Source organism: Lissotriton vulgaris, chromosome 3_1, assembly GCF_964263255.1.
Source record: "Lissotriton vulgaris chromosome 3_1, aLisVul1.2, whole genome shotgun sequence".
NCBI classification, from domain to species: Eukaryota; Metazoa; Chordata; class Amphibia; order Caudata; family Salamandridae; genus Lissotriton; species Lissotriton vulgaris.
The window spans coordinates 559,098,024-559,123,320 of record NC_141689.1 but is presented as its reverse complement, the minus strand read 5'-3'; the positions used below and the strand labels follow the sequence as shown (position 1 = coordinate 559,123,320).

At 41.6% G+C, this 25,297-nt stretch overlaps 1 protein-coding gene across 2 annotated transcripts in view; it reads left to right on the top strand.

Annotated features, from left to right (window-relative positions):
• The window catches only part of ACOT12 (acyl-CoA thioesterase 12), a 546,146-nt gene that overhangs the window by 264,737 nt on the left and 256,112 nt on the right, over nt 1-25,297 (top strand). For both annotated transcript variants that reach the window (XM_086960839.1, XM_086960840.1), the window contains exon 5: nt 22,922-23,057. In XM_086960839.1, coding sequence (XP_086816965.1) covers nt 22,922-23,057 — 136 coding nt within the window. The remainder of the gene's footprint in view (nt 1-22,921; nt 23,058-25,297) is intronic.

The following is a 25,297-nucleotide window of genomic DNA, read 5'->3' as shown; positions in this document are numbered from 1 at the left end:
ACACTCAGTCTCCCATACAAATACTTGGGCAACCAATCAATAACCCATATAGTTACTCATATAGCTACTTATCAACACATGCAACAGTTTACAGAACAACAGACATAATGATGCACAAATTAAGACAGTTTAGTCACTAACCCATGCACTCAGTGAGACACATTTAATCACTCACTCATACAGTCAGTCATGCACCTACTAAATCCTTCATCCAGACACTTATACATCCACTCATTCTTCAATATGTAAGACATATTTTAACTTTACAGAAACATACAGTCACTGGATGTTGTCATCAGTGATGTCATCAGTGATGTCATTTGAGATGTCATCAGTGATGTCATCAGTGATGTCACTGACCATGTCATGAATGATGTAATATGTGACATCATCAGCAGTGGATTGCGGGTGCGCGATATATAGTTAGTGCAACTAACTATATATGGAATTTCAATGGTTTTGTGTGAGTAAAATAAGGTTTTGTAAATGCGAATTCCTAACTATATATGGTCTATAACCTATGGTTTTTTCAGTGAATATATATATATATATATATATATATATATTTCAATGATACTCACTTTAGCCACCAACTCCTCGAAGGGGTCAGAAATAAAAACGAGACAGACCCTTCTCGGTGCAATTTTAGTTTATTTCATACCAGTCCTCACGACGCGTTTCGGCAGATCCCTGGACACAAGGGACACTGGCCACTTCTTGGAAAAAGTGAAAAATGCTCCATGGACAGAGAACTCTCTACTTCTTACTTTAGACATTGAAGCTCTGTATACGAGCATAGAACATCCCACAGGGCTCAAAGCACTTGAATTTTTTCTTGGCACAAGATCCCTGCAGTGTTACAACCACAATAAGATGCTAGTGGATTTGTAACATGGAGTTTGTACCATAACTTTTTTGTTTTTGGTAATGATGTCTATTTACAGGAGAGGGGTGTGGCCATGGGGGCCTGCTTTTCCCCTAGCTACGCGTGCTTGCACGTCGGCTGGTGGGAGAAGCGGGTCCTCATGGGTGAACACCACAAAATATTCTCAGAACATGTAGCATTATGGGTTCGTTATATTGACGATGTGTTTTTAATTTGGAAGGGGGATGAAGCTAGTGCCAAACAGTTTATCATGCAACTTAACATCAATGAAGATAATCTTAAGTTTACCTATAACATAAGTAGAAATACTGTAAACTTCCTAGATGTTAAGGTTTTCATAAAGGCAGGCAAAACAGCTACAACCCTTTTTAGAAAGGACACGCGAGCAGTGCCCACCCTCGTCATGTAATTGATAATATCCCATATGGGGAATTACTTCGCCTCAAAAGGATCTGCAGCAATATAGGAAGAACTAGCTAAATGCACAATGGGGGCTCTAGCTAGATTTAGAACCAGAGGATACAAAGAAACAGTTTAAAAAAAAGCAGTTAGTAAGATGGAACAAAGAAGTAGGGAATCTTTGTTTAAACCAACTACCTTGATCCCTGATACAGTTGAAGAATCGGACAAGTCAATTGTCAGATTCATAACGTCATACAGTTGTCAAGACAGAAAAATCAGGTCAATCTTGACTAAAAGTTGGCCAATACTGATGACAGACGGGGTTCCAGCTTCACAACTGCCCAAAAATCCTAACATCACGTTTATGAGGGGACCCTCATTACGTTCTCATGTATCCAATTCCTTCCCTGAGTTGCTTAAAAAGAAATCCTGGTTTCAACCCCGACAGGGGTTCTTTAAATGTACAAGCTGCAGGGCATATACATTTGGTGTTAATACCAGCACCTACACCACTCCCTTTAGTCCAGTCCCATTACCAATCAAGGGCAATTACGGTTGCAAAACGGAGTATGCTGTTTATGGTCTGGCGTGCACCTGTGGCCTGAGATATGTTGGTAGTACCAGGCTCCAGGTGCACGCCAGAATATTGCAGCACCTCTGTGCGATCGTAAACAATGACAGCTCCTATCCTGTCGCGAGACACTTTAAAATTGTACATAATAATAATCTACAGTGTCTCAGCTATTTTGTCCTGACATCAGTCCCTAAACCACGTAGGGGAGGGAATAGAGATAAAATGCTTCGGCAATTAGAATCCAGAATGATTCTAGAACTGGACACTAAGGTACCGAATGGATTGAACACCACGGAAGACCTTTATCATTTTTTATAAAGTTCTTTCCTTTTCAGTGATGATAAATTTGCCTGCCGCTTTACATGAATTGACATTAATCTGCAACAGTATCAAATTGAGGCCATCCTCCTATACCTAAACTAGAAGTACTGATCTTTTAAAATTTTCTTTGCCACTTGAGATATTTTTTTCTAGTTGGCTTTTTTGTCACCCAATTATATATTTGACTTTCCTTTTTTTTAGACGTAGTTATGGATTATTAAATCCCACTACTTTAGTAATACACACCATTTCACAGGGCTGTGATGGGCACTTATCTTTTTACTCATGTATTTATCTATAGTAAGCCTATTATTTAGATAGCAGAGGGGTTGCCATCTATGTTTGATGTCCCCATATCATCAGTGAAGGGTTTTTAAACTTGTTGTTTCTATTAACGGCATGGTTTTATTCTTATCAGTACTGTAATTATTTGCATAAGTTGCACAATTGTTATGTTTACATTGTACAAGATTTGTATTTCCAAACGGATAGTTTTTAGATTAACTTATTTAGTGGTTTTAAGTATTTATATGATTACTTTTAACTTGGTCTATAAACTCATGTAATTATTTATAATACTTACAATGTTTACAATTGCGACATTTGCACAACTATGCGTTGATTTGCACATGGACATTATGTCTCAATAATTGCACTTTCTACTGGTATCGTTTTAATCATGTTTGAATGACTCTAACCTTTCTCTTTTGCATTTATGTGGGAAAAATATGAATTGTTTAAGAATTTATTCAGTAATGGTCACAAATCTCATTTATTTATCTTTTGGAAATTGTGGAATCGGCACTATACCCTAATGCAAACAAACCAAGTCTGCAATAAGGCCTACTATATAGTATTTGGTCACTGTTTACTTATCACATGGTGTGCACAGATGCATTAAAAAAGAAGGCATTATGGGTAATACCTTACTGTGATCAAGGGCATCCGCCCGAAACGGGTCAGTCCGCTGCGCTGCTGTTTCTGTTGGAATAATTCAACCTTTTTTGCCTCAACTTGGGATTCGTTTGGTCCTTTTGTCTCTGATCGCCAGCTTTCTGGAAGTTCAGGACTGACTATTTTCGAAGATATATATATATATATATATGGACTGAACAAACTGAGAAGGGGCCTATCAGCCCATTCAGGGCTCAAATCTGGGGAAGAAATTCTGCCAATATGTAACAACAATGTCACAATATAACTTTGGTGAGATTGAGCACTCTAGTACAATAGGCAGAATTTTCGATGTTTGCCGATAAATAAAACATGCATGCACTTTAGATAAATATATTCATTGGTCACCTAATGTTTTTAAACTTGCACTGAGCACTTTATGTCATTTACACGCCATGAAATGTTTATTTTTGCGTTATTTGCACATTACAAGATGGCTGCTACATATTGCATTTGAAAACAACAAACCGTCGTTGATGTCTATGACGAGCTAGCTTTAAATGGCGTTTGGTACTGTTACACAGGTGAACACTGACGAAGCCTCCGGACGAAACGCGTCTGTTGTGGGGGTAGAGGCTCGAATTTAATAAACCTTTTGAAGCTGAAGGTATGGCGTGCTGGTCTTCTGTTTAGCCTTATTGGAGTGGACTGTTCGTGAATATATATATATATATATATATATATATATATATATATATATATCAACAGAATCCTCACGATCACGATCAAGGAAGACAAGCCACACCATCAGGTACTTCAAGGGTTGTTTATTTGGGCATAAACAATCGACGCGTTTCGAGCTCACGGGCTCTTGGTCACATGACCAGCGTTTTTTTACTCGTGTATATATGCAGTTGCATTATCATGGAAAGGGAAGAAAGATCTACGTGTTTACAAACATCACACGTAGATCCCTTTAAAAGCAGTGCGTTTTAATCACAGCACGAGATAGAAACTCATGGAGTATCTAAATTAAATGCATTATCCCAGTTGTTTGGTTTAAAGAAAATATTATTAATGACTAGCCACATAACATTTCAAGTTTCAATGTTACGTTTAAATGTACATTAAGGGTGTAGTACCCACAGTAATATTGTTTCAAAAATGAACAGGTTGTAATGTTATTGTAAATTTAAACAGAATGGAGTAACAACCAGATTTCGAGAGAGGATCTGAGTATATCTGTAAAGCTGTATATATATATATAGAAAACAGTCCAGGTTCCGGATAGATATCGGAACCAACGGTCGGGACCTCAAAATACCACGTAACCAGCAGTTAACACGAGCCTCAAAAAAGTAAATCCACCAGTGGAAAACAGGGAAGACGTTGTTTATTTTAGGATGACGCGTTTCACTCTACGAGAGAGCTTGTTCATATATATATATTTATATATACATGTGTGTGTACATATATATATATACCGTGAAAAATGTATAATACATTAGTGAGGTTTTTACGAAAAGAAGAGTGGAAACATTCTTTACAAAGACTCTCCTGTTGGATTTATCCAGTAATTAAGATGAACTAAAATATGTTCTATCTTTGATTAACATTTTTGTATTTATACATTAATTGTTGCTTTTGGATTTTGCTTAAGTTAAAATGCACTATTGTTTTTAACTAGCAATATAAACATGCATTTACGCGAAGATACCTGCTAATACACGTCAGACACAAAAGTCTGTTGCCTATGTTTATGATCATGTGACCAGAAATGCATTTGTGAGGAGGTGTGCTTTTTACACGCATATATGAAAAAAGTACAATGGCGCTGTACTTAGCTGAATGTGATCAAGGGCTCTGGTAGCCCAAAACGCGTCGTTGCCGGCTGTGATGTGAATAAAACAAACTTCGCCTGAAGAGCTGTGGTGGTCTGAGTTTTCTTCTTCGCCGCAAGTCGGAGATGGTTGGAATTTCGTGTTATATATTACCTACTGGCGGTCGCCAGTAGGTAGTTTTAGTAGGAATCTATTATCCATAGGAAAACCGCAACATTCTATTGGCAATAACTTTGGCGTCGATTGATGCAACTACTTGAAATTTTCCAAACTTTTGGCCAGCTCAGTTCCGCTCTTTTCCTGAAAGTTTGGGGTGATTGGTCAAGCGGGGGCTGAAAAAAAAGGGGGGTTCCAAAACGTGTTTTACCCATGCAATTTCTCATAGGACCTTTAGACACGGCTACAGCCCGAACGGCTGAACGGAATTACACCAAATTTGGAAGAGAGGTAGTCCTCAGTTCTGACTTGTGCCTTTTGCTTATATGGTGTCAATCTGTTCAGTAGTTTCTGAGAAAATTACGGTTAAAGTCATTTATATATCTATAGGCACGGTGGATCCGCGGATTGTGCGAGGATTGGCATCGTATTATAAGCGCACCATCCCGATCACGCGCTCAATGCTAATTGGCTGTCAAGCGGTTGTAAACATTCAAAACCAGGAACTGTGGCAGCCATTTTGTGCCTCGGTAGAAGTGAAGCTGAGTAAGTCAGTGGAATATGTGTGCAAAACGTGAACAGGGGCAGGGTAGACACACCCTGACCCCCTAGGCCTGCTCAGGGGGTCCCATAAGGACCCGTAGGGCAAAAAAAGAAAGAAAATAAAACATTAAAAAAAAAAAGTTCTGGGATGCACGTAGGATCCGATCCGTGCATTCCACCGCCCCAAAAAACAAACCATGTATTTTTGAGATATACATCAAGCTTATGTGTTTAGATCTTGGGTGGCTCTAAAAAGAGCCCTTGTGTTTATTGAGAGATTTTAGTACCTACAAGTAAGCACTGATGCAGAGTCTAAAGTTCATGAGGAAGACTCAGTTTCCTTCATCTGTTAAATGTACAGCATCTCTCCTATAGATGCCATGCATATTAAAATGCAGATTGTTGTGGTAAATAGACCCCATTCTATAGTCTCTTTGGCTCAAGAAAATATAGTTGTGTCCCACAATTCACAGTCTAAGCATCTTGAAAGGAGATCTTGATGCACTCAGATGGTCTCTGTAAATGAAATGGCAGTGTGAAAACTAAGATTTTTCTAAGATGGTGGATAAGATGCAGTGTTGAAAAACAGAAAAGACATGATTGGTTGTTTGACAACATTCTACACTGAAAACTAGGGTGCATGTTTCTGTTTTTTAAAAGCATGATTCTTATTGGTTAACAGAACGTGATTGAAAATAACATTATGTAGGATAAGCTGGTATATTGAGAAGTCAAGCAAACTTGCTGTTTTATTTAGCAACATTGTTTGATGAACTTTTGCATTCTTTGGGAGCCGGCATTGCTTTTTTGCATGGGGAGATGCTAATTTGTACGTGGAAATGCAATCTGCTTTGGATTTTGAAAGTGAGAACAGATTTCGTTGCTCTGTCTTTCAAAATGCAAACTAAGTTTGCTATGGAAGGGCGGGAGTCGTGAGAGTCCCGCCCTGTCAAAGCAAACAGCAGTGTCCCAGGGGTAGGCACCCCGGGACACTGCAGGAGCCGGCCGTCGCAGTACCCAGGGCCCTCAAGGGCACCAGGCGGAGGGCCACGCAGTGTGCCTCCCGTAATACACAAATTCCCGGGGGTGGTAGTTCCTGGGGCTTGAGGGGCATCATTGAGGCCCGCACACTTCTAATTTTGTCGGGGGGGTTGGAAACGAAAGTGGTGCAAGGGGGTTATAAATCTGGTACACAGTGTTCTATTTTACTTTTCTTTCCTTTCTGTTATGTAGAGAATCCTGGGTAAATATAACGGTTTCTGTACAGCCAGTACCTTTCAACCCTATTTCCAAACTGTTTACTGCCTTATACCATAGTAACAGTTCATGGAACACTTAAGTGAGCACAGAGGTTAGAAGTTCAACACACTATGTTGCTAATGGTGTTGTAGTTTTAAAACTTTTCCATAGGAACCGTTAGTTGTAGCAATAGACTCTGGTAAAGATCTGGTAAAGAGTTAGCCTCAGAATTATACTTCAAATTATAAATATCATTTCTTTTGGGGACTGCTACCCCCACACAAAAAAAGACGTATATACTTTTTTAAATTAACTTTTATTAAAACAATAAATAACTGGAAACATAACTAAAAGATAACAATACAATAAATAACTACAACCATAACTTTAACAAAACAATATAAGAAACAACATGTGATATGGACTCCAATAGAAGTGCGGTAGGTAATCTGCAAAACAAAAAAGAAAATTAGTGTTTAAAATTAGATCAATGTGACTAAATGAGGCGAAACATTACAAGTCAAAGTAACACTTGACGATATTTACTTTTTTTTACGTGTGCAGTGTGCCTGATACATTTCACTTGTCTTATAGGCTTACGTTCAAGCTGTGTCTGTATAGCATTGCCTACTGCCTCATATTTACATTACAGATCAACAGGTCTTTAAAATGATTCAGAGATGAGACAGAATTAGGTTAGAGATCAAGTCATTATGCAGGACAATATTCTTTAGGGCTTATTTACAAGACTCTTGTGCCACTTTTGTGTTGCTTTCTCATGTTAAAAGTGACGCAAAAGTGGCGCAAGGGGTTTGTAAATACGCTCTTTTATTTCTAATACATTTAATCGGAGGTATTGTATATCTAGGCCGCTCGGCTTACTTTGTGTAAACACTGTGTCCAACCGAGTTCGCAACTTCAACTCAGCTTTGGTTCTACACATCAGAGTGCGCAGCAGCGTCCATAACTTTAAAAGAGAAACGATGTGATAGAGAGTGAGAGAGAGAGATGAAGATAGAGAAAATGACATTAAAACTGTGAGAGAGAGAAATTTATAGATGGAGCAGATTTACAAACCCAGCCTCCACCACCCATGGACCTTCCTCCCCGTTGTTGCCACCTCCTTTGCTATGCTTTATCAATCAAATCTCTTCACTTTATCTTGGGTGTACCCACTCTCAAAACACTTCCTCTGGCCATTGTACATGCAGACTTTGGTCCACCCTTTTTATCCATTTTTGCACTTTGAGATATAACGTCCTACCTCTGTTCTTCATCTCCTACTTTCTCCTTTCAAATTCTCTTGGGAAGACCTTATCAAGCCTTCAAGAGAAAAAGTAAGAAGGCTGGGAAACCACTTTATATGTGAGTTCTGTATGCCATCCTAATACCCAATTATTTATTTTCATGCTTGCTACCTTTCTGTAATGCACTTAAGTTGCAGTGTTCATTTTTGTCTGGCTGTGTGCGTTACGACAATATTGAATGTTTTGAAATTAATTTCCATAAGTCTTAAAAAAGGTGAATGCAAGAAAAGTTACTTGCCGCATATGCAAGACTGCTTTCAAGAGGAGACCCCAATAAAAAGTACTGGTGTGGAACTGCAAGTATGCGAAAGCACTTGCAGATCAAGCATCCGGTCAACTTTGCAAGGGAAGAGTTAAGGAGATTGAGAGAGGCTCCTCCTGCTTCATGAGAAGGCCCAAGTACCAGTGGAGCAACACCGTCAACCTCTACTGAACAGCCTAATATTCGTCCCCAATTTGGAACCCTTTAAGAGAAAAAGTAAGAAAGTTGGGAGCTCTGTATGCCATCCTAATACCTAATCATCCGTTAGTTATACAGAGATCCACCCTGTATCAGACCCTGAATCTTTTTGGTTCCATATAGTAGAGAAAGACTCTAAATGTAAAAAGGAAGTACATTAGCACATCATACCAGCAATGGTAAAAATTGTAGTACCTAATTTGCAATATTTTCTACATGTTTTCAGGGGTTTACCGATCGATAGGACAGTCACAACTGTTCAAAACAAGTTGTATTGGCAGGATAAGAAACATAATTTTAAATTCACAAACATAATGGAAATATCTTACTAAACTATGTTCAAATTTTAAGCTGTGCCTTTTTATAAAAGAAATTCAAAGACAAAACAAAGTACCAAGTAATTCGAAGTTTATGACACCACTAGGCTATTATACATTTTCTATCATAAAATGTTAAAGACAAACCTGATGACTCCATTAGGTCCATTGCAATTTTCATTCAGCTTCTCACAACTAGTACGTTCCATGTTTGAGACATCGGTGTAATGAGCTAGAACAGGAGGATATACTTTCTTCAATCTTGGCAATTGGCTGCTGACTTATGTAACATTCTGCAAACTGACAAAAGAGGTAATAATGTATATGTTGTACAAATGTCCAAGCTTAATTTTAATGTACATAAAAACAATTGTTCTAGATAGGATAGGGGTTGAAAAGCAATCATCAGAGGTTTCAATCCAACCGTTTTAGGACCATACTAATGGTTAGACAAAATTATATGCGAATACCAATATGCTTCCGATGAGCATCATGGACGCGCTCGGTAGGCGTTCATAAGTGTCATCCCTAAAAGCCCTCTTTCCTATTTACAACTATTCTAACGAAAACAGTTATGAACATAAAATAACATAAAGAAATGTATCTTCAACAAATTAATGTTTTTGGAAATATCATTACCAGCATGCAAAAAACAGCACAATTATAGCTGTCCTGTTATCTTTGGTTAGATTCTATCACTAACTGTCATTGGTCCTATTCAGGACGCTTCAATATCTGTAGGAAAACCTTTTAGAGACATATGAACGGTTATGTTAAATATTTCGCTTTGATTCAACATGTCGAGATTATAAGTTGTACGTGAAGGCATTTTGCTAGCATTATTGATTAATTTTACAAGCTTTTCTTGCATATCGACAATACGATACGGTCCAGTAAACTTATGCTCCAAAATGCCTCCTTTTCTTGTTGTTCGCTTGCAATTTGTCAGAAGTACTAACTCTCCTTCTCTGAAGGTGTACAGCTTATATATTAGTATGCTAATCTAAATTATTTGTGGGTGATAGGTTGCACTTACAGAACATTCTATTTGTAAAAGCTTAGATAACTCTCAATTAACCTAAAAAAATAGGTATAAATATATTTGGCAAGCAAAATAGGAAATAGCATTGCATTATACAAGTTATTCGAAGTATAAGAGTTGGAAATCGTGTTAAAATACACTATTGCCAAAAACATTACTTTTGCAATGCATGGGGCACGTGAAGCACTACTTACACGAGAAAAACTACATCGCATTAACTTGAATAGCACATAGCACACTGCTGCGGGAGCTGCCACGTGGCGCTTGGCAAATTAAAGAAACGCAGCAGGATTAAGTGATTTGCACAGAACAAAGGATAGCAAATCTAGTTTAACATTGTTAAAAAACATGGAGTGCTAAAATACAACATTGGCCAATCGATTACATATGCACTGCATAGGGAGGAAGGAACACATGGCACACTAGTTAAATAATGAAAGGTGGCAGGATTAACTGATTTGCCCAGAAACAACTGCTACCAAGGATAGTTATTCGACATATAAGAGCTGGAAACCATGCTAAAATACACTATTGCCGAAAACATAACTTTTGGATGCATGGGGCACGTGACGCACTACTTACACGAGAAAAACGACATCGCATTAACTTGAACAGCACGTAGCACACTGCTGCGGGAGAGGCCACGTGGCACTTGGCAAATTAAAGAAACACGGCAGGATTAAGTGATTTGCACAGAACAAAGGATACTGCTTTGTGATTCATCTACGTACCCATCATCTGGAACTACTTCCCTGCATTCGTCTGTACCACCTCAATTGGTCTCCAATTTAGGAGAGCATTGATGACCTACCACCTTAAAGAATACTACATAGCAAGGACGTACCAATCCAGTCCGCAGCAAACTCTCTTAGCCTTTGTTGACTATCACCCAGATGCATCAAGAACTCATTTTGCTATTCCTTAATAGCGAAAAATAACGATTCGCTATTAAGGAATAGCACAATGCAATGCATGAAGAAATCACTAAAAAAATATCGATTTCTTAAAATTCCTTAATTGCGAATTGCACATTGCCTCTAGGCCCATAGGATTGACTGGGAAGGCATTCTCAATTTGCGAATCGCAATTAGCGAATCGCAAATTGAGAATGCAATTTCAAGGGTGCAGGGGTGTCCAAAGGATACCCTGTTGCACCCCTGACATTGATCTGTGCACATATGGGGCAGATTCTGAGAATCTGCCTCTTTGCAAGCGGATTTTACCTTGATGCATCTATGCCTATATTCTTGCCTTCGACCCTGTACAATGTTGCATTGTTAGCCATGCTCGCGCTACACAAATATATAATACATTCACCCAAGTTATGGATTTTAGTTTTACACCTGCAATGAGTGTAATCCTTGTCCATCCCTCCGGTTCACTGAACTGGTTGTGGACCTCGTATTTCCAGAGACAGCCCTGGTCCTCTGAGCACATGCTAGATTAGCGTAATGATAGGGTCAACTAAAATGACATGATACAGTTTCACATATAGTTGGGTACTAGCATGAAGGTAAAACGCCCAATTTACATGCAGGGAACATTCAAATCCCAAATGACACTCCACATTTAAGCACATTGGCTCATGGCTCATGCCAACAACTTATCTCTGTACAGTTGAAAAGAAAATGGGTTGATTCACAAAAGCATTTATGTGTATGGGAAGGAGTACACAGGAGTACTCTTTTATGTACTCTTACTTGCATTTAGGAGTCAGCCCTGAAATGTCCAACTCCCTGTTAGAAGTGCATAACAGACATAGTCCTTTCTATTTGTACTAATAGAATATGAATATTCCATAAATTATCCATTTTGTTCCAATTTTAGATGTCTTGGTGCCAATTCACAAAGTCATATAAGAATATGTAAAATAGTTGTAGAGAAGGTCTGCCTTACATACACCAAAATGCATTGTATATGGGCATCTTCAAAGTACTAAAATGTTGTCACCTTTAATTTAAATGAGCATCAGCATGTTCCGGTCAGGCACATGGTCAACCCCAAAATACCTGCCGTATTGATTGCAGGTTTTCAAGAACCTAATATGATCCCCTAAGGCAGATGGGCTTTATTTTCTTGTTGCACATACCTAGTGTGATATTCAATCCCATCAGATAGCCAGAGTGCAGTGACCAATGAAAAGACTGTGATCTGCTGAAGGCGTCGGGCAAGATGGCCGCTGACGGACCGTAGGAGGACGGTCGCACTTCCCTTCTCTACCGTCATGGTATGAAGAAACGATATCCTGTGTACCCGGACACCGATGGCTCAAGCGAATAATGCGTGATACTTCAGAATGGTGTACAGAGCAGAAAATATGGTCACAAGATAACAGCTGGTTAAAAGCTTACCTGAGTGATGCTTGCCTGAGCGCAGAGCGGAGCTGGGGCCATCTCGTGGCAGGCAGATTGTGCCTGTGGACAGAGGTGAGGAGGCTTTGGCAGCGGTGGAGCGTGCAGACAATGGCACCCAGGGGACCGAAGCTCAAGGAGGTTAAGGAGCAACCGATGGCTGTAGGAGCAAGACCCAAAACGCAGGGGACAGTGCCTGCCTTGTCTACATTGGCACGGGTAGGGGCAGGGAGCAGAAAAGCGAAGGTGACTGTAAATAACTCCGGGGCTGGTGCAGCTGACGGCATGTTGATGTCAGCCGTTTGTAGCGCCGGCGAAAAGGACACAGCTTTAGAAATCGCCAGGAAAGCAGTCAGAGGTCGGGTACCTGCGGTGGGAAAGAATAAGGACGCGGCAGGCAAAGACTCGCTCCGGCAACCAACGCTACACGAAGCCTTTTCCCTAGTCAGACCGCCGTCAAATCCAGGGAAAACGGCGGCCCAGACTCCTCGTGGTATCAATCAGGATGCCAGGCAGAGGGAGCAGAGTGGAGCTGAGGATGAGCAGGAACTCGGAGATGCCGAGACAGACGGATTAAACGAGATGATCGAGCTGAATACAAGTAGTCTGAATAAAGATATGGTGGTTGAGATAAAGGCTCCAGGAGGGGAACAAGGAGCAGGAGCACTGGCTGTGGAGGCATCAGGTCAGCGGGAGCAAACGGGGGCCCAAAATCAGCAGGAGGTATGAGGACTCGCAGAAACAAGAGAAACTGAGGAATTAGGGGCGCAGGGCCAGGAAGGCGAGCAGGAACAGTCCCCCGCAATCACCGCAGTAGAGATTCCGCTGGCTAGTAAGATGGCACACATGCTACCACAAGCCGAAGCCCAGGCGCAACCACAGGCAAAGGCGCAGCGGCAGCAGTTAAGGAAAGACAAAGCTTTAAAACCCACTGAGGTCTTGAAAGGGGGAAAAGCAATAATACAGACAAAGTTAAAGGAGGCTGCAACTTGTCTGGTGGAGGCGGAAGATAAAAAGCGTGAGAAATCAAGATCCAGGGCAAACTCTGTACTGGGACATGCAAGGCTTGGGGGAGAGTGGGGAAAGAAGCGCCAGGCTCCCCGAGCAACGAGTGCTTTTACTCACTAAACGAAGACACAGGTACCTCAGTTTCTAGCAGGGGGCGCTAAACATATGATTTAGACATAGATTCAAACTCGGGCACAAACTCGGACTCGGAGGCCTCCACGGAAGAGAGCACCTCAGACCATAGAGGTTCTATAGGGACAAGGCAACGCCGGGGTGGATCCAAGGCCAAGCACAGGAAAAGGGTTAGCCCCCTGCAAGGGGAAATAGTTAAAAGATTGGACTGGGATTATTCTGCAACATCACAATTGTACCTAGAGAATGGAGTCACGGGCGTGCAGCAGGAAGCAGCCGATAATGTGGCCTCAAATCCAGCCACTATGGAATTGTTATTCACCACCCTGAAACAAATGCAGGGAGAGGCCAGGGCTGAATCAAGAAAAGCAAGGCAAGAGTCGAAGAAGATACAAGGGGCTCTCAGGAAAATGAACAGACTCTATGTAGACATGGCGGGTAGAGTAGCCCAGGGTGGAAGAGCGAATGGGAAACTTACAGGACGAAGTATCTAAGTGGCAGCAGTTCAAGGAGGATCAGGAGAAGATGGTGGAAGATGTGAGGTGGAAGCTCGAAGATTTCGAGAACCGCTAAAGGCGGAACAACGTAAGACTCCTGGGTATCGCCGAAGGAAGTGAGGAACAAGACGTGCGGGCCTTTGTGATTAACTTATTTTAACATGCTTTTCCAGAGCTGACTACTTGGAATTGGGAAAGTGAGATACAGAGGGCGCACAGGTTCCCCTTGTTTCAGAAGCAGGGCTATGCAGGTACGGGAGGTAGCAAGCCCAGAGCAATTTTGGTCTTCCTTGGGAACTACATCCTGCGACAAGAGGTGATGGACAGAGCAAGACCCGAGGCGAAAAGAACAGTTGAAGGAATCACCTCTTTTGCTCGGCCAGACTTTTTCGATGCAACTGTGGAGCGAAGATGGAGGCTAATGCAAATGATTCCGGCGTTCCAAGCTCTGTGACTTGAGGCTTATCTGCTATTTCCATCGAGGCTAAAGGTTTCAATAAATGGGGTGGTCGGAATGTTTTCCTCAGAAATAAAAGCACAGGAGTTCTTGGTAGATTGTAAGGAGAAAGGGGGCAAGGGAGGGCAACATCCCAGTAAATTTAATGACATAGGATTGCAAGTAGGATTATAATAAGATGATGTAGGGGTAGGACACAAGAGGATAAAATGGGTCACGGGGCACTGAAATGGAACACGGATTCTGACGGAAGAGGGGGGCGCGGCTAACTACGGATACACAGCAGTTACACATAGGTCATGCATGACCTATTTGCCTGTAGGGGGGGTTTCTGTGGGAGGGGGTAGAGGGGGAGGGGGCTGCGGGACACACTTTCGGATGCGGCAAGGGAGGGCTCGAATGGGAGACAGTAGGGAAATGGGTCAGTAGGAGGACACTAGGGGGTATGTTAGGCGTACAAGTGAAAAGAAAGAGGGCAAGCACCAAATGCACCAAATGGCTACAAGTAAAAAGAAAGAGTGTAAGCACCAAATGCACTACATGGTTGGGTAAGATGCAGAGGGATAAAAAAAAAAAAGATGAGCACCAGAATCATCACTTTTAATGTATGCGTGTTGAATGATCGTGTTAAAAGGCAGCGCGTTGCAGCCTATTTAAGAGCATCAGGAGCGGACTTTATGTGCTTACATGAAACGCATATAGAAGGTAGTAAGGGGTATCTCCTGGATCAGTTAGGCTTCCAGGTGTTGGCATATTCCAAACAAGGGGCAAAGACAAAAGGGGTGGCAATACTGGCAAAAAGAAATCAAGTAATAGTAAGGAAAAAAATAGAGGATGCATGGGGTAGATGGGTCCTTGTGGAATGTCAAGTAAATGGGGAATGGATTACGATAGGGTCTATCTATGGTTCAACGGAGGATGACCCAGAGATTTTCTCGTTTTTAGATACTGAGCTCCCGGCATGGCCCCTGATAGTAATCTTGGGGGGAGATTTTAATATCAATGGCATTGGAGGGCTAGGTATAAGTGGATCAGGGAAATATCTGGGGCGGAAGAAAAGGGAGTGTAGGGCAATTATGCAAATGGCAAGAAACAATTTCCTGGTAGATGCTTGGAATACAATCAGGTTGATGGTCCCACGTATTTTTCTGCACCACATAAAGTCCTTGCAAGGCTAGACTATTTTATGATCTCTAATAGGCTGATAGGGAAAGTCAAGATGGAAAGGAAACCACGCATAATATCAGACCATAACCCTTTGATACTTACATTAGAGACTAGGGTAAATAATGGGCCTCCACGAAAATGGACATTTGAGCGCAGGTTTAAAAGATGAACAGTATATTAAGCATATGGAAAAGTGGATAGAAGACTACTGGGAGACGAATTGGCATAGCACTACCACAGGCTTTACCTGGGATGCCTTTAAGGCAGGTGCGCGCGGAGAAACTCTTAGTTATAGCTTAACAAAGCAAAAAGAGGAGATGGCCAAAGTGACCAGGCTATACCAGAACGTAGCAGAATTGGAGGCAGAGTTGGTGGCGTTAATTCAGGTAGGGGCACTGATAGATCAGATTATGGTAAAATTAGCCAGTGCAAAAGCTGAAGCAGGGGAAAACGTGGCAGCAAAAGCAGCGGAGCTCCACACGGCAAGAAAGGAGCATTACCATGAGTATAGCGAAAGAGTGGGTCATACTCTGGCGGTTAGGTCCAAGCAGAACGAGGCAAGGGAGGAGATAAAGGAAATCAAGGATAGCAATGGGAGTTTGATCACGGAATCAGCTGGAATCAGAGAGGTGTTCAGGCAATATTATGTCAGACTTTATAACGAGGATCAGGAAACTGATGAGGTCTTAACCCAGGATTACCTGGCAAACATAGTAGTGCCATATCTTACACAGGAAGATAGGGATGACTTAGACTCACCTATACGGGAAGAGGAGGTGAGGCATGCGCTGGCATGCCTACCGGCAGGGAAAGCTGCAGGGCCAGATCAGCTGCCAGTGGAGTTCTATAGAACCTTTCAGGCAGGGATTTTTAAGCATATTGTGGAAACAGTGCAGCAGGCACAGGAGGGTCACTCGATACTGAAGTCATGGGCGGGGGCAGAGATCGTAATTATTCTTAAGAAAGGCAAGGTACCAACAGAGGCAGGCTCTTACAGGCCAATTACACTTTCAAACGCAGATGCCAAAATTTTCTCCAAAGTTCTTGCCACGAGGCTCGCAAGGGTGATAAACACTATGGTGATTCAAACACAGCACAGTTTTATTCCAGGGAGGGGGACGACGGAACACATACGGAGAGTTATTACACTATTTGACGCCACAGAAGTCTCAGGGAACCCAATGTCAGTTATGCTGCTAGACGTAGAGAAAGCGTTTGACTGGGTCTCCTGGGACTATTTGTGGTCATCCTTGCGCTGGGCTGGCATAGGGAACAATTTTATACGGGCTATTCGTGTGCTTTACCAAGCTCCAACAGCACGGGTGAGGGTTAATGGGGAATATACGAATATGTTGGAAATTAAGAGGGGCACAAGACAGGGATGCCCAAGCTCCCCGTTGCTCTTCGCCGTGTATTTGGACCCGCTGCTGCGTAGATTAATGGGGAACAGGAGAATTGCACCAGTAAAGTCTATGGGGGGTGAAGATAAGGTGTTGGCATATGCCGACGATGTGGCTATAATATCATCATCTCCAATGGAAGCAATAATGGAAATTGAGGAAGAAGCTGTATTTTCACATTAGTGGGGCGAGCGAATGTAGTAAAGATGATGTTGCTGCCAAAATTGTTATATATCTTTCGGGCGATTCCGCTAACATTTGAGCAAAAATGGTACACTGCTCTGGAGCAAATTATAAATAGGTTTCTATGGGCGCACGGGAAAACAAGGCGGGCCCAGAGATACATGACGCTCCCTAGAGAGAAAGGTGGCTGGGCAGTGCCAGATTTTAAAATGTATCACTGGGCAGCGGTTTTTCAATATATGGTGGAATTAATTGGGGGGGGGCACCAGAGCAAGTAGGTGAGGGTACCTCGGTATATGCAGTATTGATGGGGGGGGAATAAAAAACTTGTTCCTAAAGTATACTGAAGCCAGCTACTACAAAAGGACGACATTTAAAACCAAGAAATATGGACTAGGAAGATACAATGCATACACTAGTCTAATAGGCAACAAAACGCTTCCAGCTGAGATATTTGCTGAGAATGGGGTCAGAAGGGCATTGTGAGAATTAAGGATTTGATGGGGTAAATGGAATGCATCAATTCGTGGATATATAACAGCTGTATGGTGTGGATACAAGAAGCTTTTATAAATATTTACAAGTTAGGAGCTTTCTGGCCAGAAAAAAGGGGGGTCCAGCGGGATTTGGTGGATATGAGGTGCTAGAATATGTTGAGAAACAAGGGGGTTGTACGATCAAAAGAATCTATTCGGAATTGATAAAAAGCAGAGAGGATGATTTAGGGAAACATGGAGAGAAATGGGTAGAGAAACTGGGCGTAGGGCAGGAAAACTTCCAGCTTTCATTAGAATTAGGTAGGAATACGCTATGCTGTGCAGCCTGCAGGCGCAACACTATAAAAATATCTTTTCACTTTACTACACGCCAGCAAAAATTGCGCAATGGGGAGGTACATCCGGAATCACATGCCCGCATTGTAATAGCTCAGAAGCAGGGATGGCACACATGTTTGCTACGTGTCCAATATTATTACCACTGCAAAAGGAAATAGAAAAGTTCTTGGAAAATGCGATGGGTATTACAACAGAGCTGACACCGGCAAGGGTAGTCCTGGGAGTGGACGGGCAGGGTGTAGCCATTAAATTTCTGTTTGTGGCGATGGCTGTGCTGAGGCTCGCCGTGGTGTCAGCCTGGAAAGACCCGACACCGCCCACTTTTTATCAATGGCTGGCAAGGCTACTCGCTATATATAACCTGGAGAGGGGGATATATGCTAGGAAAGGTAAAAGGGGGAGGAATCTAGGCCTAAAAATATGGGAACCTATGGAAATCTGGAAGAAAGGGTAGAATTGCTGGAAGATGGCAAGGTTAAGCTTGCTTTCCTAATAGGGGCCTGAATTATGTCTTATTTGTTTGCTTGTTGCATTTGCTTTTGTGATAACCTCATGTATTAATTTTTATGAAAATGCACCCTTTGTTTTTTGGCTTTCTCTTCCTTCATTTTTTTTTTTTTGCTTCTTACCTTTTCTTTTTTCTTTCTCTCTAGTTTGTTCTTGATTCATATTATAAGTACTGAACGTGGATATGTAGAATAATATTGGTGTTTTGTTGCTTGTAAAGAGTCACGCAGCCAGTGGGGTGGGGGGGGGGGAATGGAGTAAATACCTAATAAAAATATTTAAAAAAAAAAAAAGACTGATCTGCTTCATTCAGCAGCAGAGTCTCTGTGAGGTTCTTGTGGATCAAATAGCTCTGAGAGACTGATAAGGTTTTCTTTAGCCAGATGTAAAAGAATGAACACTGAACAATCCTGTACAATGTGTATGTTGTAAATCTATAAAGGCAGTTGTTGCAACTCGGAACACAGGCTAGCATATAACCAGTTTGCTGGCTATTCCAGTTCATTATTAAATGATTTAAAAAGCTTGTTGTGCATATTTTTGTGTCATATATAAAAAAAAGATGTAAAAGGAATTTCATTATTCCTTTTAAGAAAATAAACATGTGTTACATGGTCTGATACATGCTGTGTTTGGATTTGCACATGTGTGAATTACATTTTGTGCTTAATGTCTACCCCTAATATTTCAGGGCAGGTATTACCTCTTAGAATTTTGGGAAATATTGCCAATAAGAGTATTCATGCACCCTAAAATCCAGTTAATACCTACATAGATAATTCAATAAACATACAAAACACCTGACATATTGTCTCTGTTCTACCTTGCGACTGATCACCACTGCATCACTTTCTCCCTAAACAAAAAGGCAATTACCTTTTAAGGGACAACCAATGAAAGCCAAACATTGGGTCAGTGACACCCATAACATTAACACAAGCACCTCATCGGCTATTTGTAACAACATCCTACTCCCACCCTCCTCCATGAACGATGCCCAGGATCTTACTTCAATTCCTTGTCCAAAGTCATGGACTCCCTTGCCCCAAACAACTAAAAGTAATCCCCTCGAAAAGATCCAAACCATGGTTTAACCATTACCTTAATGAAGAACGTTGTCTCCTCAGACTGGTAGAAAAATCATGGGTACACCCCTCCCCCCCTTCCTGGCCAAAGACGCAGCATTTCAATAGGCACATTAGGAAATCCAAAGCAGTCTTCTTCCAAAATAAACTAAACTCTACAAACTGACCCAAAAAACAGTTTTGAAATTATCAAAAACCAACGTCCCGCAAAACTGATCCCCCCTTCACCGACAAGATATTACTACCCACCTGCAAAACCTCTGCATCCTTTTTTACTGAGAAAACCATGCAAATCGCTAATGAGATCTAAATCGCTATCAAACTACTCCCTCGTGAACCCTCCCCAGTCCACACACCATTTGATCCTCAATCTTGTCTGAAACATCTTCACATTCCACCCAAAAATAATGCCACTTGGTCAAGCTTCAAAACCCTCTGCATCCTTAATCTTTTGTCACCCTTGAAATTTTCCAACCACTTCTACGATCCCCTCCTTTCCAAACTCCTGAAGGTAACCATCCACCTCGTACTCCCTCTTTGGACTAGGATTATCAATGCTTCACTCACCCAAGGCTCCATCCCTGACTGCCTTAAAATTGGCCAGGTCACCCCTATCCTAAAGAAACCATACTCCAACCAATCCAACCCCAAAAATTACCCCTCAATCTCCAACATCTCTGCGTTAGCCATATTCTTAGAATAAAAATGTGCACCCGCAGCTTCACAATCACAGCGAGCAATTCCAGCTACTTGGCCATTGTCAATCTGACATCAGTTCGGGTCACAGCACTGTAGCAGCCATGGCCCACATTGTCTACGATGCCCTATGCTCTCTTCACCAGAACGAATCTTGCTTCCTAATCCTTTTGGACCGGTCAGTGGCCTTTGATACCATCAACCATGCTACCCTTTTAAAACTTATAGAACACGGGATGGGCCTCTCCTCCTTTCTTCACAACAGATCCTAGCACCTTCTAATCAACCACACTCTCTTACAATCTTTCCCCATTGTCACTGGGCTTTCCCAAAGGCTTTTCTTTCTCTCCCTGACACTGTTTAACCTATAAATTGAGCCCCTAACTGAACTCCTCAAATTCTCCAACATCTCCCACCACATGTCTGCCAATGACGCCCAATTCTACATGAAAATTACCTCCCTTGATGATACCCACACCCTCAACAACACCCTGACAAAGACGCAACAGCGGCTGACTCTCAACCACTTCAAACTCAATGCCTTGAAGGCTGAATTCGTACTGATCGCACAGCCCACCTCCACCCCTACGTCAAAAAATGGCTCCCTTTTCTTGATGCCCTAAACTGCACCCCACACATCATTGACTCTGTCAAAACCCTTGGTGTAACACTGGACAAAGACCTTCCCATGCAAAAACACCATCACTAGAGAAGTTAACCATCAGTTGCTGCATATTCTTAGGAAACTTAAACCTTTCCTCCCCGTGGCAGACCTCACTACTGCTGTACATGCCCTTATGCTATTGAAATTGGATTATGGTAGTACTACCCTGGTGGGCCTCCCGAGAACCTCACTTGCAATTCAGAGGCTACACTAAATCTTTCATATGCAGATGATACATAGATCATCTTTTCTTTATCATCGGCACCGAACCATGAACCGTCTTTGCTGAACCTGAGCTTAGTGAAAATCCCCTCATGTATGAATAAAAATTCACTCAAGCTTAATGGTGACAAGACTGAGGTCATGGTTCTGGGGAACAATGCTTCTCTCTGGGGCACGAGACACTGGCCGGAATCCTTAGGGACTATGCCCACCCTATCCACTAAAATGAAAAATCTGAGTTTTCCTACTGATGAAAAGCTTCCTATGGAACTACAGGTGACTAAAGTAACTGTAACCTGTTTGCAGTCCTTAAATGGTTGAAAAAGATTCTTTGGTTAATTCCCTAAGTGGTTTAAAGGACTACAATCCAAGCCCTAGTAATATCCAGATTTGATTATGGCAATGTGCTGTACCTGGATGCTGATAAGACCTCCATCTATCGTTTGCATATTGTTCAAAATGCAGCTGCAAGGATACTCTTCCATTTATCGAAATCAGCTTCAGTTTCTCACTTGCTTCAGGAACTGCATTGGCTTAAGGTTTCTAAGCGTATTGAGTTTAAAGCAATGTGTTATATGTTTACGGCCAAACAGGGATTGGGCAAATGCTGTATCCAGGAACTGGTAGTTCTTTTCTTGCCTATTAGGTCTTTGAGATCCTCGAATCAAGCTCTGTTTACTGTACGAAGGTTTCGTCTAACCTGAATTAAGGTCCCCTCCTTTGCTTACCTAGGTCCAAAACTGGGGAATTCTCTGCCTGTTGCTCTTAGAAACAGCAATTATTTACTTACTTATCGCTAAAGCCTGAAGTTCTGACTTTTTTAAGTTAATACTCTGGGACATCCTACCCATGTCTGTCCTGCACCAGGAAACCCTTCGGTTTAGCTGTGTGCATTACAAGTTGCATAAATAAAGTAAATGCTGCAGCTAGGCTCATCACGGGTTAAACAAACATGATCATATCACCCGATCAGTCTCTTAAATGTCTACCCTATGAGGCAGGATCGAGCTCAAATTTGCCTGTATGACCCACAAAGCATTACACCACAATACGCCCTTCTACCTGGCCCAGAATTGACCCAATAGGGTAGTAACAGACCCACCAGAAGCCCTGGCTCCTTACTTTTTTAACCTCCAAAATAAAAAAATAAAAAGAAAACCTATCACCGATCCTTCTCGGGAATTGCCCCTAAAATTTGGATATCTCTCCCTACCGAAATCAGATGCAACCCTTCCACATCCACTTTCAAGAAGGAAGTAAAACTTTTTCTATCCAACAAGCTCCTCTCATACTGAGAAATCGCACCATCTCCCGCATGTCAATTCCTCCCTCCTACTCACCCAAAACCTCTTACTCGCCATGTTATTCTCTAGGCCTGGATGTTTGTTATCCATGTGTATCTATCTATATATTGCATATTTACTTTATGTTCTATTTCCTTATGTTGTATCCCTTTCTTTGTATACTACTATAAAGTGCTCTATCAACCGCATAGGGTCTTGTTCGTGCTATATAAAACTCAAAATAAATAAATAAATACAATTATTTCCTTTATAATTTATTTTGCAGTAGTTACCAGAATTAGAAGCTTCCATACATTGATAGATATTCATGAATATTTTGCTTGCAATTTTCAAGTTCTTCATAACAGTGCTTTCATTACTTTTCCAATACACAGATGATATAACAGGGCAACGGTATTTTCAGCTAAATTGTGGTTTGGTGTTTTTTTAGGTCAAGTTAAAACCAGTCCAACTTCAATCAGCGCAGGATTATCTAGAATACAACCTTGCGGCAGAACGTAGGCGAATACGACTGGATCACGAAGATGCCTTCAAGAACTTACTGGAAGACATTGACATGCCCAAAGGTGAGTAGAGTCTAAATAGTTCCTTGCAATTGGGAATAAAGATTGATTTTAAAACTAACCTATGCAACTGGATATCTGCTTACCCACCCCGCTGTTCTGGCTATTCCTCAGTTCCCAGAAGCATCTGTGCTCTTGGCCAAGAGACTGAGGAGACAGGTAGAGGAGAGGGTGCTGAGGTGGAGAGTTCGAGAAAGAGTGCTGATCTCTTTTTTTCAAATGAATGTACAGGTCCCCTCTCCGGAGCCTCCTCTCTTGCCTAGCCTGTGGTGGCCTGCGAATGCATTTTGCAGATGTATGGGTATATGTATGCATTATTTGGAATTCTTAAAATACTGAGGCTTATGCTCTGAAATATATCCAAATCATTTATTTCTAAACATGTTCCTATTTCTCTTGGCTGATATCTGCTCAACGGATTTGATGTGAGTGCCAATCCATACATCCCCTAGCCTTGATGTTTCAATCAGGTCCCATGCCATGGAGCTTTGTTACCTATACCAACCATGTCTCGTGTCACAAAGGGGTCTCTTTGGTCAATTTATCCATCCATTTGAGGTGCTTTAAATCTTTATGCCAGTATAAAAAGGGCAACTCAGTGATCTGTGGCATACAAGAGGGCTGATTTCCCGATACATTTATGAAAATATCCCAGGGTTCGCCAACAGATTTGGCTCTATCCGTATCGACGGGCCTTGCCTGTCGCTAAGAAGCCAATCATTTATTGGAGGCAGCCGAAAGGTGAGATAGAATATGTCAATATCCACAGTGTCTAGCCTTCCCTCATATGGAGTGTGAGTACATTTCACAAATGAGATTCTAGGGGCCTGATGTAGGTAAATCTCATTTACCGACTCTAGAATACCGAATTTTACCGATTCAGTATTCTAGATTCGGTAAATGAGATCTAGGTAATAAATCGGTAATTTTTACCGAATGGGTATGATTCGGTAATTACCAAATCGGTATTTACCGATTCGGTAATTGCCATTGATTCCTATGGGCCTCAAGGCCCGAAGGAATCAATGTCAATTACCGAATCGGTAAATACCGATTCGTTAAATTTACCGAATTGTCAAGGGGGACAGGGTGTCACTTTGACACCCTGTTGCACCCCTGATTCTGGCTTGTGTGCCATGTGACACACATACATGCCCTTAGGGCATGTATGTGTGCCACATGGCACAGGTGTACATGCACAGATGTGCATCTACACAGGAATTCGTTATTTACCATGAAATAGTGTTTCATGGTAAATAACGAATTCTTAAGGGCCTGTGGCACTGTTTTCAGTGCCACCTACATCTAGATTTACCGATTCGGTAAATTACACATTCAGTATTTTACCGAATCGGTAAATTTACCGAATCCGTAAATATTAGGCCCCCTACATCTCAATCTCCAAATACCGGTCGGTAACGGCCGAAATCGGCCGTTACCGACCGGTATTTGGCGACCTACATCTGGCCCTAGGTTTCTTACCCACCCATAAACATTGAGGGACCATGGATTGTAATTCCGTAAAAGAAAGTTGCCATGGACCATATATAGGATTAGTTTTGTAATGTGTAGAGAAATTGTTGGAGGGGCACTTTTGTAAATAGAACAGACCTACCTATTATAGATATAAGGAGAAAGGACTGTTACTCCAGTTTTTTCTACGTGCAGTGAATCCAAGGCACAATGTTCAAATTCTCTTGTCTTAAGTTACGTTAATGCCTGAGATGATACAACAGCTATTTGAAATTGGGTGTGTGTCAGAAAGTCAATAGGAACACCGGTGATTCACTAATAGGCTTACTTTGGCCATTTAAGCTACAGTTCAGATGTATTCACAAAGGCCCACATGCATCATTGTTTCATTTTGCACTTCCTAATTTGCGATTTTTAGGGAATCGCAAATTAGGAAATGCAAAATGGGATGCATGTACATTTTCTCAAAATATTTGAGAATCAGTAAAAATCGCAATTTTTACCGATTCTCAAATATTATGCGATAAGCAAAGTGCGAATTCGCAATTCCCATTCATTCCTATGGGCTAAAATGCCCATAGGAATGAATGGGAATTGCGAATTCGCACTTTGCTAATCGCAAATCCTGATTGCATTTCAAGGGTGGAGAGGGGGGTTCAAATGACCCCCCCCTGCACCCATGAAATGTTGTTTTCGCATCATGTTGCACACACACATGTCCTAAGGACATGTGTGTCCGTAACATGAATGTGTAAAAAATGCTTTTGCAG